The sequence below is a fragment of the Odocoileus virginianus genome, chromosome 1 (genome assembly GCF_023699985.2).
Source record: "Odocoileus virginianus isolate 20LAN1187 ecotype Illinois chromosome 1, Ovbor_1.2, whole genome shotgun sequence".
Lineage (NCBI taxonomy): Eukaryota > Metazoa > Chordata > Mammalia > Artiodactyla > Cervidae > Odocoileus > Odocoileus virginianus.
Genome location: NC_069674.1, coordinates 17,068,601 through 17,087,534, shown reverse-complemented (window position 1 = coordinate 17,087,534; position 18,934 = coordinate 17,068,601). Strand labels below are relative to the sequence as shown.

Below are 18,934 nucleotides of genomic sequence, written 5' to 3'. Positions count from 1 at the left end.
GGTTTCTCAGGAGACAGGTAAAATGGTCTGGTATTCCCAACTCTCTAAGAGCTTTCCACAGTTTGCCATGATCCACACAGTCAAAAGATTTAGTGTAGCCGATGAAACAGAGGTAGATGTTTTTCTGGAAGTCCCTTGCTTTCTCTATAATCCAGTAAAATGTTAGCAATTTGATCTCTGGTTCCTCTTCCTTTCCTAAACCCAGCTTGGACACCTGGAAGTTCTTGGTTCACATAATGCTGAAGCCTACCATGCAAGATTTTAAGCATGATCTTACTAGCAAAGAAACAGAGGAAAACAATAGAATGGGAAAGACTAGAGATCTCTTCAAGAAAATCTGAGACACCAAGGAAACATTCCATGAAGAAACTGGCACAAAAAGGGACAGAAATGGTATGGACCTAACTAAAGCAAAAGATATTAAGAAAAGGTGGCAAGAATACACAGAAGAACTATACAAAAAAGATCTTCATGACCCAGATAATCATGATGATGTGATCACTCACCGACAGCCAGATATCCTGGAATGCAAAGTCAAGTGGGCCTTAGGAAGCATCACTATGAACAAAGCTAGTGGAGGTGATGGAATCCCAGTTGAGCTATTTCAAATCCTAAAAGATGATGCTGTGAAAGTGTTGCACTCAATATGAAAGCAAATTTGGAAAACTTATCAGTGCCCACAGGACTGGAAAAGGTCAGTTTTCATTCCAATCTCAAAGAAAGGCAATGCCAAAGAATGCTCAAACTATTGCACAATTGTACTCATCTCACACACTAGCAAAGTAATGCTCAAAATTCTCCAAGCCAGGCTTCAACAGTATGTGAACCATGAACTTCCAGATGTTTTGTTGGATTTAGAAAAGGCAGAAGAACCAGAGTTCAAATTGCCAACATCCAGTGGATCATCAAAAAAGCAAGAGAGTTCCAGAAAAACATACTTTGGCTTTATTGACTATACCAAAGCCTTTGACTCTGCGGATCACTATAAACTGTGGAAAGTTCTGAAAGAGAGGGGAATACCAGACCACCTGACTTGCCTCCTGAGAAATCTGTATGCAGGTCAAGAAGCAACAGTTAGAACCAGACATGATACAACAGACTGGTTCCAAATTGGGAAAGGAGTACGTCAAGGCTGTATATTGTCACCCTGCTTATTTTAACTTATATGCAGAGTACATCATGCAAAAAGCCAGGCTGGAAGAAGCACAAACTGGAATCAAGACTGCCAGGAGAAACATCAATAACCTCAGATATGCAGATGACACCACTCTTAGGGCAGAAAGCGAAGAAGAACTAAAGAGCCTCTTGATGAAAGTGAAAGAGGAGAGTGAAAAAGTTGGCTTAAAGCTCAACATTCAGAAAACTAAGATCATGGCATCCTGTCCCATCACTTCATGGCAAATAGATGGGAAACAATGGAAACAGTGACAGACTTTATTTTTTTTGGGGGGGGGGGGGGCTCCAAAATCACTGCAGATGGTGACAGCAGCCATGAAATTAAAAGATGCTTGCTCCTTGGAAGAAAAGCTATGATCAACCTAGATAACACATTAAAAAAGCAGAGACATTACTTTGCCAACAAAGGTCTGTCTAGTCAAAGTTATGGTTTTTCCAATAGTAATGTATGGATGTGAGAGTTGGATTATAAAGATAGCTGAGGCCAAAGAATTGATGCTTTTGAACTGTGGTGTTGGAGAAAACTCTTGAGAGTCCCTTGGACTGCAATGAGATCCAGTCAGTCAACCCTAAAAGAAATCAGTCCTGAATATTCATTGGAAGGACTGATGCTGAAGCTGAAACTCCAATACTTTGGCCACCTGATGTGAAAGACTGACTCATTGGAAAAGACCCTGATAATGGGAAAGATTGAGGGCAGAAGGAGAAGGGGATGACAGAGGATGAGATGGTTGGATGGCATCACCAACTCAATGGACATGAGTTTGAGCAAGCTCCGGGAGTTGGTGATAGACAGGGAGGCCTGGCATGCTGCAGGCCATGGGGTTGCAAAGAGTCAGACACAGCTGAATGAATGAACTGAACAACTATTAGCATGGGAAATTAGTGCAACTGTCCAGTGGTTAGCACATTCTTTAGTACTACCCTTCTTGGGAATTTGGATGAGGATTGACCTTTTCCAGTCCCGTGGCCCCTGCTGGGTCTTCCAGATTTGCTGACATATTGAATGCAACACCTTGATGGCATCCTCCTTTAGGGTTTTGAACAGTTCTACTGGAATTTCATCGTATGCACTAACTTTACTAACAGTAGTGCTTCCTAAGGCCCACTTGACTTCACACTCCAGAATGTCTTTCTTTGAGTGACTTTGACCACTCAGTTGTAGTAATCCAATTCATTAAGATCTTTTTTGTACAATTCTTCAGTGTATTCTTACCATCTCCTCTTGATCCCTTCGGCATCTACTAGGTCTCTACCATTTCTGTCCTTTATTGTGCTTATCTTTGTGTGAATTCTTCAAAACAAAATGAAGCAGGGCAAAGGCTAACTGAATTCTGCCAAGAGAATGCACTGGTCATAGCTAACACCCTTTTTCAACAACTCAAGAGACAACTTTACACATGGACATCAACAAATGGTCAAAACCAAAATCAAACTTATGACATTCCTTGTAGCTGAAGATGGAGAAACTGTAACAGTTGGCAAAAACAAGACCTGGAGCTGACTGTGGCTCTGATCACCAGCTTTTCATAGCAAAATTCAGGCTTAAACTAAAGAAAAGGGGGAAAACCATTAGGACAGCCAGGTACAACTTAAATCAAATCCCCTATGAAAATGCAGTAGAGGTAATGAATAGATCTGAGGAATTAGAGCTAGTAAACAGTGTGCCTGAAGAACTATGGACGGAGGTCTGCAATATTGTACGGAAGGCAGTGGACAAAACCATCCCAAAGAAAAAGAAAAGCAAAAGGGCAAAGTGGTCATCTGAGGAGATTTCACAAACAGCTAAAGAAAGAAGAGAAGCGAAATGCAAGGGAGAAAGGGAAAGGTATATCCAACTAAATGCAGAGTCCCAAAGAATAGCAAGGAGAGACAAAAAGGCCTTCTTCAATGAACAGTGCATAAAATTGGAAGAAAACGACAGGAGGGGAAAGACTAGAGATCTCTCCAGGAAAATTGGAAATATCAAAAGACCAGCTTATATTGATGTAATTTTTAAAAATATCTTAGTAGTAGGATTTACCACCGTATGAACCATCTCAGAGCATCCTTCCATTCCTAAAGTAGATCTCTGTACACTGAACAAAGCCACAGCCCAAATCTGTTAGGGTCAATATCGGGCAGTCTACAGAGCATGCAGCTTTCAAGAGCCCTGCCTCACTCTTACACGTGGCCCTGCACCCTGAGGGGCTTATAGCCCATGACACTCAAGGAGAAGACATAAATGACCGCATATGAGAAGGGCATCTCTTTCTAGGAAGCGGGTAATATCCCAGGAGAGCAACACACTTCTCGCTTCCATGTTGTCCATCTACCCGGTTCTGCTCAACCAGAACATATCAACACAAGCTGCATCGCTCATCCACCTGCTGATTTTCTGTTGTTGTTTGAAGAAGTGTGTGATGCACCCGCAATCCTCAGGAGGGAGTTTAAACAAGAGAGGAAGTCTCCTTTTCTTAATCGTCAACAATGAAATAAAAATCCCTTCATATCAGGGATTAGCACTCAGAGCATGCCAATCCCTGCTATGAAGACCACTGCCTCTTGAGGGAGTTCTAGAACAAAAAGAACACCTCTGAAGGGGGAAAAAAAAATGAAGTCACTCAGTTGTGTTCAACTCTTTGGGACCCCATGGACTGCAGCCTACCACGCTCCTCTGCCCATGAGATTTTCCAGACAAGGGTACTGGAGTGGGTTGTCATTTCCTTCTCCAGGAGATCTCCTACCCCAGGGATTGAACCCGGGTCTCCTGCATTGCAGACAGACACTCTACTATCTGAGCCAGCAGGGAAGCCCATCTTAAGGGAAGGAGGCCTAAAGGAAGGAGGCCTTTGGAAGGGAAGTGACATACTGAGCCCTGGATTCAGGTGATGGGACTCATCTACCTCAGGTGCCTGCCAAGGCCTGAGCACCCTCCTGCAATTCACGAACGTGCAGGGCAATGCCTTACCTTCCCACACTGCTTACACTTTCCTTCCTGCCGACGCCGGTGCACCCAATGGTGACGCACAAAATTCTGTGGGAAAACAAAAGTAAATGAATACGTTTCAACCTGCAAGCTCCAGGATTCTTTCTCAAAGTGTTTTAAGAGTAGAGATTTCCATGAACAATCATTTAAACCCATCTCAGCACAGAAACAAGTATGTGCCTATGTGATTTGTTTAACAATAAACACGAATCCTCTTGGGAAAACGAAGCTAAGTCTCCATCTTTGGTGATCTTTCATGTTTGCAGAAACCATTAGTCACGCCTTCTCTCTGCAGCTTCCTGGTGACAAATGGCTGTAATGAATTCCTGGTACTCTGCTTTCTTCTTAGTAAAAACAAGGCTTAGGTTTGTGACCTTGGGCAGGGAGGTAACTGAGGCAGGTAAGAAATTTCTTAAAGAAAGGAGGTGAAGGAGAGAAGGATAAAGACATCCATTTTAGAAAACAAATGTGTATTTAATGCTTTATAAGTGCCAGGCAAGCATCATACTCAACATTTGTGTTAGGAAGAATTTTAAAGAAATCAAATTCTCAGAAAGAAATAGATCTCATGATTTGAGAGTTTGTTTGTTTTTTAACTAGTGAAAGTAAAGAAAGAGAAACGCTGAAGAAAAGTGATGACAAAGACGAGACATGGGCATATCGTGAAATTCTGTAATGAGGTTGTCCTTAGGTATTCTGAATGAGATCAGTTTCCAAGGTCTATCCTGGGTTTATTTGTGTGTGTGCTTAGTCACTTAGTTGTGTCCAATTCTTTTGTGATCCCATGGGCTGTAGCCCACCAGGTTCCTCTGTCCATGGGATTCTCCAGGCAAGAACACTGGAGTGGGTTGCCATTTCCTTCTCCAGGGGAGCTTCTCAACGCAGGGAACCAACCCATGTCTCCTGCATCTGCTGCACTGGCAGGTGAATTCTTCACCGCTGCACCACCCGGGAAGCTCCCATTCTTGGCGTGTGCTGTAGGAAACGTGGAAGGTCCTTTTCCTGCCAAACAGATATCACTGAAGAAGCACATGTCACCCAGCTGTTGAGATGCTTTATAAGAGAGAAAGTGGTCTTCAGGCCTAGTGCTACAGGTAAACCCTAGTAACCTACACACAATTCATCTCTCTTAGGCCAATTCACCTAAAATACTTGTTAATGTTTTTCTCCTGTCCTTTTCTAAGAACACATACCTTACCTGAAATTAACATTTGTATTGTCAGGCCACAGTCTATATTTTCCCTTTAAAATAGGCCCTCTAATAATATTCAGCTTCGCAAATACTTACCAAATGCCTACTATCCAGGCATTGTTCTAAGTAAGGAGGGACACAGAAAACAGATCAGTGTCGAGAAAAAAAATGTTATGTCAAGACATGAAATTCAGAGTGACAAAGATACCTCTAACAAGCATTAGCATTATCAATTCCAAAATGTCACCTCTATTTCTCTTCATTATGTCAAACCAATTTAAATTAAAACTAAACAAAGATCCTGGAGGAACAATGGTCTTTTAACTATAATAAGATATAAAGAAGTATAATGGTCCTACTAATTAGTCTAGTTTTTGTCTTGCTTTTTCTACTGTGGTAGTTTAATAAAATTAGGACACAATTCTTATACTCTTCTCAGAAAGAAGCTAATAATAATAGTTAACATTTCTTGAGTACTATCTCTGTGTCATGCACTTTTTAAAATGCCTTACGCATCTATTACCATACACAAAAATAAGCTCAAACTGGATTAAAGATCTAAATGTAAGACCAGAAAACCATCAAATTCTTAAAGGAAAACGTAGGCAGAACACTCTCTGACATAAATCACAGCAAGATCCTCCATGACCCACCTCTCAGTGTAATGGAAACAAAAACAAAATAAACAAATGGGGCCTAATTAAACTTAAAAGCTTTTGCATAATGAAGGAAATAATAAACAAGGTGAAAAGGCAGTCTTTAGGATGGGAGGAAATAATAGCAAATGAAACAACTGACAAAGAATTAATCTCCAAAATACATAAGCAGCTCACGCAGCTCAACACCAGAAAAACAAACAACCCAATCAGAAAGTGGGCCAAAGAACTAAACAGACATTTCTCTAAAGAAGACATACCGATGGCTAATAAACACATTAAAAGATGCTGAACGTCACTCATCATCAGAGAAATGCAAATCAAAATCACAATGAGTATCATCTTACAGTGGTCAGAATAGCCGCCATCAAAAAGTCTACAAACAATAAATGCTGGAGAGGGTGTGGAGAAAAGGGAACCCTCTTATACTGCTGGTGGGAATGCAAACTGTTGCCACCATGGAGAATAGTGTGGAGATACCTTAAAAAACTGGGAACAGAACTGCCATATGGCCCAGCAATGCCACTGCTGGGCATACACACCAAGGAGATCAGAGTTGAAAGAGACACATGTACCCCAGTGTTCATTGCAGCACTGTTTACAATAGCTAGGACATGGAAGCAACCTAGATGTCTGTCAGCAGACAAAAGGATAAGGAAGTTGTGGTACATATGCACAATGGAATATTACTCAGCTATAAAAAGGAACACATTTAAGTCAGTTCTTATGAGATGGATGAAACTGGAGTCTATTACACAGAGTGAAGCAGGCCAGAAAGAGAAACACCAATACAGTATTTTAACACACATATATGGAATTTAGGGAGATGGCAATGACAACCTTATATGTGAGACAGCAAAAGAGACACAGGTGTAAAGAACAGACTTTTGGACTCTTGTGGGAGAAGGTGAATGGTGGGAGAAGGTGGGATGATTTGAGAGAATAGCATTGAAACATGTATACTAACATATGTAAAATAGATGACCAGTGCAAGTTTGATGCATGAAGCAGGGCATTCAAAGCCAGTGCTTTGGGACAACCCAGAGGCATGGGGTGGGGAGCGAAGTGGGAAGGGGATTCAGGACGGGGGGACACATGTGCACCCATGGCTGATTCATGTTGATGTATGGCAAAAACCATCACAATGTTGTAATTATCCTCCAATTAAACTAAATAACTAAAAAATGCCTTACATATATATAAAGTAATAATTTAATTTTCATGAGAATTTTCATGAGTAGAGGTGCCATTTAGTTGATAACTACTAGTAAAACCCTGAGTTGGTAAAACAAACATTGAAAAATGTCTATATTGATTGATAAATTGCAGTTCGATGCTTCTACCATCCCTCTGGCTCTTCCATAGATACGACAGCACCCCCCGTGCCCTCAACACTACACACCATTTCTACCTCCTCATTATTAAGAAGTTAGAATGCTAATTTTGGGCATAACAGGTCTCTAAGATTCTGGAGCTCTCTTCTGAAAAGAAACCATGTTGCCTGGATAATGCCATTGGGTTCCCCCACAAAGTCAGAAAACTGGGCTATGCCCCGCTAATGGCAGCTGTCTGTCCAGGTATCAATATAAACAATTCAGGGGCCTATGGCTGCAAGTCCAGGAACCTGCTCACTGCCCATACCTCCAGGTCAGGGCAGAAATTCTACTGGGATGAAGGTACCAGACCCTTCACCTCATAGATGAGGCAGACTACTTCAGCTTTTCAGCCCACCCACATGAGAAGCACTTTAGCCGGCTGTCTGGGAGGACGGGGGCCAACTGCTAATTGTAGTCTATCCTAATTCACATCATTGTAGGGCAGCTTATCAAAAGGCTTGACTTGAATTATCATCATCATCCTTATTTTACAGATGATGAAACTAGGTATAGAGTGGTGACTTCAAAATTCAAGGGCCAAGCAAGGATTCAAACCCAGGCAGGCTGGCAACAGAGCCTGTATTCTCAACGACTCTGTGGCAGGGCCTCTTCTCTGCTCTGAAACATCAAGTTCAAGCTCTTTCAATAAATGATTTCAATGACAGTCAGTAGTGGAAATATTGAATACATAAAAATGTCAGGCAGTATTATGAGAGACAGAAAAATTTACTATAATTGCTGTTAGTTTAGCAGAAGCTGGGGGATAATGAACAATAACACTGATGTTAAGAGAAACTCTGCTTATTGAGATTATAAATCACCTAATGACTCTCCATTTAAGAATTGAAGGGGGGAAACACTGGAAGAATTTGATGCAATTACCTATGAGAAATCATGGTTGACTCATGGGATTATTTAGTGAGTGACAACCCTAATCAAAAGATTAAACCGGCAATTTCCACAAATCAACAATTATTGAGAAACCATAAGACTGACAATGAATCATTTGTGTGGCAACATATATTGTTTGGTAAACAGATTTATAATACCATGTAGTTTAGTTTATTTAGGGAGTAAAAGAGAACATTTTTAAATTGCTTATTTAAATACTTATGACTCTGCAAGTTGTTGAATATTTTTAATATCACCCTTCCTAGGAAACAGGTAGGCAATTGAGGCACAGATAAAATAACTCATACAAATCACCACAGTAGAAGCTGAGTAATTGTCTCTGTGACTCTGATTTGAGATGTCAAGTATCCATCTGTTTAGAAGTCTTCTTAGATCTAATTTTTTTTCTATTGCCGCTTAAACATAGCTTGAACAAAGTGAAAGCCAATAAATGTGTTGAAATGAATGAAATTCTTAACCTAATTTCCTTGACAAATCACATAGCTACCATTTTGGAGGATCATCTATTGTTTTTTATCAGTTCGGGGAAAAAGAACACTTCTAGAGAATCACTGCTGTTTTATCATCCATCTTTCCCAAGCTCTTAAATATTTCATACTATTTCCTTTTGACTATTATTCATTTCTCCTAAATTATTGAACTGAAATTAGACTCAGAAGCCTCACATAGTAAATGTGAGTGTTGATACATGCTGTTAAGATAGCAGAGCAAGGCTTCTAATACTATAACATCTTTTTATTGTTCATCAAAAATCTGAATTATTCATATACCACTGTCAAGTACTGGGTAAGAATAGGGCTATTACTTATGGGTGTTAAAATCTTGGTGATCCATTATTTCAGGGATTATCTTCTGTATGGTTAGCAAAAATGCTAATGCAATTGCTCAATTATTGTCCAAAGCAGCCAGTTCAATTCATAATATTCAGTTCAGTCACTCAGTTGTGTCCAACTCTTTGCAACCCCATAGATTGCAGCATGCCAGGCCTCCCTGTCCATCACCAACTCCCGAAGTTTACTCAAACTCAAGTCCAATGAGTTGGCGATGCCATCTAACCATCTCATCCTCTGTCATCCCCTTCTCCTCCTTCCCTCAACCTTTCCCAGCATCAGGGTCTTTTCCAATGAGTCAGTCCCTTCGAATCAGATGGCCAAAGTATTGGAGTTTCAGCTTCAGCATCATTCCTTCCAATGAACATTCAGGACTGATTTCCCTTAGGATGGACTGGTTGGGTCCCCTTGCAGTCCAATGCACTCTCAAGAATCTTCTCCAACACCACAGTTCAAAAGCATCCATTCTTTGGATCTCAGCTTTCTTTATAATCCAACTCTCACATTCATACATGACTATGGGAAAAACCATAGCTTTGACTAGACAGACCTTTGTTGGCAAAGCGTTACTCATAGAGTTTTTTAAAGTATCTTAGAAATTATAGACCAATCCAAGCAGCTTATGTCTAAGGAAACTGAGTCCATCTAGAATGTTTCAACTTAGAGGAGTCAAACCAACATTCATTAAAAAACATCTTCAGGTATCAAGCACCCCACAAAGCCTGGGAGACAGTGATTAACAACCCCGCTCCAGGCCCCAGCCCTAGAGACACCACTGAGGGAAAAAGAAGCAGAGATGTCCCATGAACACAAGTCAAACTAATTCTAAAGTGACTGCTTCTTCCATTTACATGAAGTAAACTCTCTAAGGTCTCTTAACTAAGAGTCCCCATGGGTCATGCATCCCTGGTGGCTAAGTCAGTAAAGAATCTGCCTGCCATGTGGGAGACCTGGGTTCCATCCCTGGGTTGATAAGATGCCTTGGAGGCAGGCATGGCAACCCACTCAGGCATTCCTGCGTGGAGAATCCCACGGACAGCGGAGCCTGAGGGGCCACAGTCCATGGGGTTGAAAAGAGTCGGACAGGACTAAGTGACTAAGCACAGCACAAAGCATGTGACATAAGAACCATTTCCAAACTGTACCCTTAGAATAAGAGTTCTTAGAGATTTGGGGGGAAATTAACCCCTTCATGGGCTTCCCCGGTGGCTCATTGGTAAAAAATTTGCCTGTGATGCAGGAGACCCAGGTTTAATCCCTAGGTCAGGAAGATGCCCTAAAGAAGAGAATGGCAACCCACTCCAGTATTCCTTCCTGGAAAATTCCATGAAGAGAACATGGGGTCGCAAAGAGTCAGACACAACTAAGCAACTAACACTTTCACTCCTCTATAAATTCATTTGGTCAAAAGATATTCACTGATCACATCTTCTGCATCCTTCCCGGTACAACAAGTTTGGAACAAATTTCATGAGTGATCCCCCAAAGCTTACACTACAGGAGGATGACAACATACAAGCTAATGACTAATACCTGTAAATAACTATGACACAGAAAGTGCTCTGAAGGGTAGAACAAGGTGCTTTGATAAAGAACCAATGTGCAACCTATTTAGAGGTGGTCACCAATGAAGACCTCTGAAGGGCTCTAACCGTAAGAAACAGCTGGTCACGAATAGAGATCTCCAGTGCAGTGACAAAACACACAAATATCAGAAGGTGAAGAATATCTTGATGTATGCCTCAAGAACTGAAATCCATGTGGCAGATGGATGGGTTGGAAGAGGGTGGCTGGCCCAGCCTATGAAGGACTTTTGGCTTTTCATGCCAAGCCAAGGGGTGTGGTTTTCCTCTAAATGACATAGAAACCACAGCTGAGTTTTAAGCTGGAAAATGATATAATCCAATGTTCACTTTAAAAGATCACTCTCTTATATCATGGTGGATTGATGGGGGAAATTAAAGAATCCTGGAGAAGTTACTGCAGTGGTCAAAAGCAAGGGATCATGGTGTCTCAGTCTAGGGCACTGACAACAGAAATGGAGATAAATGCATGATTTGAAATATATTTCATAAATAAAACTGATAGGGCTGGCAAATGGATTAAGTGTGGGGAGTACTTGAGAGAAGCATCATTATGACCCCCTGTTTTCTCATTTGGGGAGCTGGACCAATAGTCGTCCCATTTTCTGAGATACAAAACAATGGAAAAATATAGTTTTTACAGTGATGGCAATACAATTTAGTTAGTAACGTATTATATTTGAGATGACTCTGACACATTCAATGGGCATACCAAATAGAACTCCAAGTGTTGTCAACCCAGACATGATATTGAAAGCCAAAGGACTGGAGGCATTCTCTCAACGACAGTAGGCAAAGTGTAGTCCAGTACTAACAAGCCCAACAAATACGCAGAAATCAGGGCGTGAACAACGAAAGGACTACCCAGTGAAATGTTTAAGAGGAACATTAAGAAAGCTGTCACGACAGGACAGCATTTCAAGAAGGAGGAAATACTGAGTAGTTTGAACACATTTGAAAGACTGAATAAGAACAGAAAATATCTAATGAATCTGTCATCAAGGAGATATTGGCAAGATTTTAAAAAGCAATTTCAGTAAATGGGTAGAGGAAAACCAGATGGGAACAGGTTAAAATGCCTAGGAGGGAAACATGCTAGAAACAGTTTCCATGGCTAACACTTTCTGGAACTTCAGCACTGAACACAACACTGAGATTCAGAGCTGCAATTAAGACACAGCTGGTAGTTAAGGAGTATTCCTGTTTGGTTTTTTTTTTAAAGATGGGAGCTCTCAGAGCATGTTTATGGTGATGGAAAAAATCTAGAAGGAAGGTGAGGGGTTGGAAATGTGGGCATGGAAGAAATAGCAAGTCCTTGATATGAAGACAAAGGAAGATACTGAAAACACTTATGAAGGGTCTGGCTTCACAGAAGAGAAATAACACAGCTACTGAAAACACATCCCCCCAAATCCCTGTGTTAGAAATTGGAAACAATTACAACTACCTATCCAAATGGAAAAAGAGAAATTAAAGGACAGGGAGCCAAATGTAGACATATGGATACCCTGGTTAGAAATTTGTAAAGTCCATTTAAAAACTCAGAACGATTTCTTCTATTGTCCTAAATAAAATTTCTCCTTCATTTGAGCTATCACTGAGTTATCCCTTGACCAATGCTATAGTGTATTCCAATGACGTCTAGGGTAAACACAACCCTATCATTTTCCTTAAGACTTTCTCACCCTATGTATGACCCGTAACCAACCTCTTGCTGACATAATAGACAAGCACAGTGGGAGCGGACAGCTAACGGGGACAGCTATTTTTATCTCTCTCTACAACCTCCACTGCCAGCCTATTCTCTCTCCATGTTTTCTCCCAATCTGCTTGTATTAATCAGTAACAATATTATTCTTCTTCACTGTGTCTTCACTCATTAACTGCCATTAACACTAATCTATACTCAGATGTCTTTCTATTCCTATCTACCCAGTCATCAATCTCATAGCTTTAATTACTACCTCGAAATGCTGACAATTCACTAATGTCTAACCTCTAGCCCAATCTTCCTCATAAGCTCTAAACTTTAATAACCACTCAGCTTTCTGTTGGGTATCACCAACTGGGAGCCTCAGGACAACTCAAACTTGAGAGTTCTACAACTGAACTCATTACTTCTCTATCATATCCTCAAGGCAATTCATTTGCTAACATATTTGTCCTTATAGTCAAAGGACAGGGGAGCTCGGCATAAAGCTGTAGTTTTTCCAGTAGTCATGCAGAGATGTAAGAGCTGGACCATAAAGAAGGCTGAGTGCTGAACTGATACTTTCAAATTGTGGTGCTGGAGAAAACTCTTCAGAGTCCTCTGGACAGCAAGGAGATCAAACCAGTCCATCCTAACGGAAATCAATCTTGAATATTCACTGGAAGGACTGGTGCTGAAGCTAAAGCTCCAATACTTTGGCCCCCTGATGCGAGCAGCTGACTCACAGAAAGACCCTGATGGTGGGAAAGACTGAGTGCATGAGGACAAGGGGGTGACAGAGGATGAGATGGTTGGATAGCATCACCGACTCAATGGACCTGAGTTTGAGCAAACTCAGGGAGTTGAAGAAGGATAGGGGAGCCTGATGTGCTGCAATCCATGGGGATCACAAAGAGTCAGACCCAACTTAGTGACTGAAAACAACAATCCCTCTCCTTGTGTCCAAAATCCAATCAACTAATATATCCTGACCATCTTATTTCCTTCAAATTCACATTTACCAATTTCCTCCATCTCAGTAACACTGTTAGTTCAGATCACCATTATCACTTGCCTAGACTAAGAGAATAGCCAATTTCCTCCATGCCTGTAACATTGCTGCTCTTGAAATACATGGCATCCATCCCCTTCACACTGTAGCCAGATTAATATATTCTGCTTAAAATTGTTCAATGCCCCCTCTAATTACTATGATGATGAGACATGCAACTTGCATCCTTGCTTATAAGAGCCTCCGTGGTCTCGCTTCTGCTCATCTCGTGGGTCTTATGCCTCTCTCGTATGTCTCTCACTTTTGAGGCTGTGTGCATGTGTTCTGTCTAGAAGGTGCTCACTCACCCCCGACCTAACTATCCCCCAAACCGTCACTCAGATCAATCCTTTGGGTCTCAGTTTAGTTGCCACCTCTTCCAGGTGGAATTAAAATAGACCAAAAGCAAATAAAATACTATTTCTTTCTTACCTTTTCAATTCTACCACCATTCCCTCTCCCCACTTTCTGGTTCATTCAATAAAACCTTAGCTCTCCAGGGCATTCTATGAGAAGAAGAAAGGGTAGCAGACACACACTGAAGAGACTTGGGGGATTTACTGATTGTATTTGTTGAGATACTGATAAGACACTAATGTGAAATGGAGGGAGACAGGTTTTCTTTTAATCCCTGGTGACTATGAATCCAATGAATCAATGGGAAATAAAAGGTGGTGTTTGCACTAGAGCTCTGCAATACTTACTTCTCTTGGTGATCTTGAACCTCCTTCTCGAAATGTTGGTTTACATCTGAAATTAATCTGTCATTTAAAAAGAAAAGTGTATTATATTAGGGAAAGCACCCAACTAGAATGAGTTACCTTAAAAAACCAACAAATCCCATGGGTATTCACCACTTGCTATTATTGTGAAGAAATAGGCCCATACCAGGCTTTTCTCTCTAACATTTTTATTCCTTTACCCAAGAGTCAACATAAAATGATATCAAATTAAAGCTCAGTAAACAACAGAGTGGATGGGAACAGTAAGCATAGCCCTTCCATTATTAATCTGGTAATAACGTTGGACTTCTAGGTTTTTAAAAGAGCATGGTTGTCAAGAAGTTGAAAATGAGAACTGACGCTTTGTCTTTGAAGTCCAAACACTTGCAGGACTGCAAAGACTGCAGCAGGTGGCGCGGTCTCACCTTTTCTAGCTGTTCAATGCAGGCGGTATGGACGACAATCTTACAGACCGCACACTTCCTCCTGAGAGCGGATTTCTACAACAGACAATTCAGAAGACAAGAAGAAACGTTAACAGTCTGTTCTGAAGGGTTCCCTGGTAGTAAAGAGAACACATGTAAATGAAGCAAACATAAACCAATTTAAAACTTCATCATAAACATTCAATAGCCCTTTGATCTACTAAGCAGCTCCATAGTCACGACTTCAGGTGGCTGAGATGTTCTTTTTACAATATAATCATATACTAGATGTTATATGTTGAGTATATACTATGAGCCAGGCTCTTTATTCTGTGTGGTTTTTTTTTTTCTTAAATTTCATAACCTAACATGGTAGGCGCTATCTTCCAATTTTTTTTTTCCATGTTTACTCTAAGGGGTAGGGCCAACATCCCAGATTCAAAACAAGCACTCTTTCCCTACAAAGAGTCTACATTTCAAGGGGCCATCACCTTGGGCTTTTATTCCCAGCACAAACCTAAACAAACCTACTTGAGTTTCTGCCCAAATCATCTGGAAAGTAAAAAGTCTACCTTTTACTAATCATTATCATCATCATAGCAGCAGCAACAGTAACAGTAACAGCAGCTCACATGAATATATGACCTGCCATGTGCCAGGTATTCTAGTAAGCACTTCACAGACAGTAACATTTAATCCTCACCACCCTGAGAAACAGATACTATTCTTACTTCCATTATAGAGATAAGAAAGCTGAGGCACAGGAAGTTATACACTTAGAGCACAGCTGGACCAGGCAGTCTGAAACCAGACTCCTGCTTAAAAGCATTACACAGTTTGGCCTCTCTGACACTCAGGATGAGTTAAAAAGTCACAATAAAAATACTCTCTGAGGCCGATCTTTTCTCTCACTAAAAAACAAGCACTAGAGAGAGAGAGGAAGGTGTGGAAATCTTGATTCATTGCTCCTAGTGCCATGGAAAGTGTAAGCTACCAATGCTCAGGTCTCTCTACCAAGGACAAGTTAAAAGGCAGAATTGCATGAATAATTTGGCGGTTTGAGTGCTGAAAGAAACTTACTATAACAAAGCCAATCTGTGAAATAGCCCATCAAAGCATCCATGTGTGAAGGCCCCGAGTCCCTGTCCTCAAGAAAGGCGCTACCAAAGGGTACATTCTAAGGACTGGCTTCTCCTACTGGGATTTGATTTTTGAGCTAAAAATTGAGGTGATGCTGCTACAAAAGGAGCCTGGAAGAAATGCAAACCAGCACCTTGGGAGGGACAGAATCGGCAAAGAAACTATAGCCTCCTGTCTCCTAGACGGCTCTACCCATTCAAACACGGGTCTGCACAGTGCCATCAGACACCAGTCAAGCACCAAGAACATTGCAGTCAGTACTGAGGCAACGACACGTGTCACCCTGATACCCACTGCCTAAGGTTTAGGTACCGTGCTTGCAAATGCTTTCATCATTCTTGGTTTTTCTCTGCCTGAGGAAAGGACGTGGTCTGGAACTTTAAGCAAGTTTGGCAATCAATTGATTTTTCAAAAAGACAGGATAAAGGGAAATCCAAGCATCCAGTACACTACTGAAAAGTGTCTTGGCTTTACTACTGAAAAGAAAGAGGGGATGATGGGTGGGAAGAAAAAGGAAGGGGTGGGAGAAGGGGAGAGAGAACAAGAAGAATGACAAGTAGAAGCGGCAGCACCAGCAGTGGCAACCTCATTCAAGTCAACAATAGTAAAATTCTAGGTTTGTAGTTTTTCATTAGCTGAGTGCCCATTAGCAAACTCTTGATGCGCTCCTGTTGGCTGGAACTCCTGGTGGGGACCACCGCTTTAGCGTAACCTGCAGCAAATGCATGGGGCTCTAGAGTCCTGTTGCTCGAGAGTTACAGTGATGCTTGAAAGTCGATCTCATTCTACTCGTTATCCACCAACACCCTAGGAGATTTCACAGCAGGCAAGCAAAGTGACACCACTTACAGGCTGATTCAAGGCCACCACTCTCTCCAGCTAAGCCCTGCCCTGGTTGAGCTTTGTGCCTGGCCGTGTGCTCTGTGCTGGGGTCTGCATGAGGTTGCGTAAGGGCTCCATGAGGCTCCGACAGCCACTGGGGATGGTGGGAAGGGACAAACATACACTCATCGAAGCCAGAATACCTCTTCCTTGCCTTGCTTTCCGTCTGGATTTCAAGTCAGAATCTTTTTTGAATACGGGACCTTGCCTGGAAAAGTTTGAGAGCCAGGAGGTTAAGACTGTTCTCCCTCAGTTTCCTAGGATAACATGCAGTCACACTGATATGTCAGGTTCAGTCCCTGGGTGGGAAGATCCCCTGGAGGAGGGCAGGGCAACCCACTCCAGTATTCTTGCCTGAAGAACCCCATGGACAGAGGAGCCTGGTGGGCTACAGTCCATAGGGTTGCAAAGAGTTGAACATGACTGAAGCGACTTTAGCACACATGCACGCACATGGATATCATTCGTGTGTAATAATTCAAGTGCAATGTACTACAGATGATAATATATGAAGAAAAGTGCCTTACACTGTAAAACTGATTTTATTTAGACAATATTGAATTTTTAAAGGCCCTCATAGAATATAGTATGTGCTTCTATGCCTTCTGAGGCAGAATATATAAACCATAATCTGAATTTGTCTTTATAATCACAACATGATGCATTTTACTACAGAGAACAGTCATTTTTCTGCTTCCTGTCTTTCTATCAAGCTAGAATTGTTGTGTCTGACTTTAGTTGCCCTCAATTTCCTAAGTGACAGTTTCTAAACAGCTTATAATCTGATAAATTAGATAATTAAGGTCTATATATAATCATATGCAAAATTAAGTGAATAAATTCTGGTTGAAGGCCTCAGGTCTTTTTCCATAGTAGAAAAATATATCGGTTGTTGCTTCTCAACTGATGAAAACTGTTTCAGTGAATCAGAAGTCTGAACTGCTGACTTCTTGGTTTATCACTGTGCTTCAATTTCAAGTTCCTTGAAGCAGCTGGATAAAAAGCTCCTGGGCAGAAATGCTCAATTCATGCTTGGTTATGTTCCAATTTTTATTTGCAAGATTCAAACTAAATATAAAGATAAAATGCAGGAATCTAGACATTCTAAATACTGTAAGTATTCACCTTTTCTTTAAAAACACTTCTTTAAAAACACTTAATTTAAGTCAATACTTCCTTCACTACAAAAATGATAAAGCAAGAAAAGTCATTCAAATTAAGTCAGCAGATTAGTTGTCATTCTTCTTAGTGGGACATTTGTGATAGAACCTAGCACCAAAATGCAAATTCAAAAATAAATATGACCTGGGAAGTAAACATGCTTAAAAATTATAAAAGTTTAATAATTCACTCTCATGATTTAAAGGTCAATTAGGCTTATTGCTTCAAGTATCAAGTGACCTCAGTACCTTACCAAGGGTTTCCTCATTTTGTAAAAGGAGGTTCATGAATTTGTAATTGTGTATGTGTCCATGTGTGCGACATCTGTAAAAACTAGTGGGCAGGCATATCTGGGAAAACTAAGACAATATAGGCAATACTATAAATTATACCCCATTATACAATGCTTCCCAGGTGGCATTAGTGGTAAAGAATTGGCTTGCCAATGCAGGAGACACAAGAGATGTGGGTTGGATCCCTGGGTCAGGAAGATTCCCTGGAGGAGGAAATGGCAACCCGCTCCAGTATTCTTGCCTGGAAAATCCCATGGACAGAGGAGCCTGGTGGGCTACAGTCCACGGGGTTGCAAGAGTCGGACACGACTAAGGGACTGAGAACATACAGTGACCATAATCACTTCTATACCCATGAATGATGCGCTGTGCTTTAGGATGGTGGGCACAGGCTAACCAGCAGACCTTACAGTGATGTAAAAGAACACCTTCCAAGTTCTGACCTGGCCCTACACTGCAGGCACTGTTGGCACTCCAAGCAGTAACAATTCCTTTCCAAAGTTCAGCTCATCTCAAGCGCAGAAGTAAAACACCCTTAGACCCCGGCACTGGGGATGGAAGCTGGAGAGGGGCTGAAAGGACCAGCGGCAACAGTGGTAGAAAGTATGTAACTGTCCCCGAGCAAGGGTTTAGTATCTCATCCTATCCCACCTACCCACTCCCTTTGGTCGCAAGTCCCTGATTCATCTGTACCACCAAGCAAGCTATGTTTGCTTCCTTTGAATAACAGATGTGATTTCTACTAAGTAATAATGAAGATCTGGTGGTAGGCAACAGCACTGGATAGAGAGAGAGAGAAGAGAGGGAGGGAAGGAAAGAAGAGGAGAAAGGAAAAGGAACCTAGCTTCACAGGTTTATGATTTGTGACAGGTCAAGG

The 18,934-nt window shown here is 41.3% G+C and overlaps 1 protein-coding gene across 9 annotated transcripts in view; it reads right to left on the bottom strand.

Annotated features, from left to right (window-relative positions):
* Nucleotides 1-18,934, bottom strand: part of DGKI (diacylglycerol kinase iota) — a 502,817-nt gene that overhangs the window by 273,794 nt on the left and 210,089 nt on the right. For all 9 annotated transcript variants that reach the window (XM_070465256.1, XM_070465264.1, XM_070465269.1 and 6 more), the window contains 3 exons: nucleotides 14,582-14,656; nucleotides 14,139-14,195; nucleotides 4,127-4,192 (listed from right to left, as the gene is read on the bottom strand). In XM_070465256.1, the coding sequence (XP_070321357.1) occupies nucleotides 4,127-4,192; nucleotides 14,139-14,195; nucleotides 14,582-14,656 (198 nt within the window). The remainder of the gene's footprint in view (nucleotides 1-4,126; nucleotides 4,193-14,138; nucleotides 14,196-14,581; nucleotides 14,657-18,934) is intronic.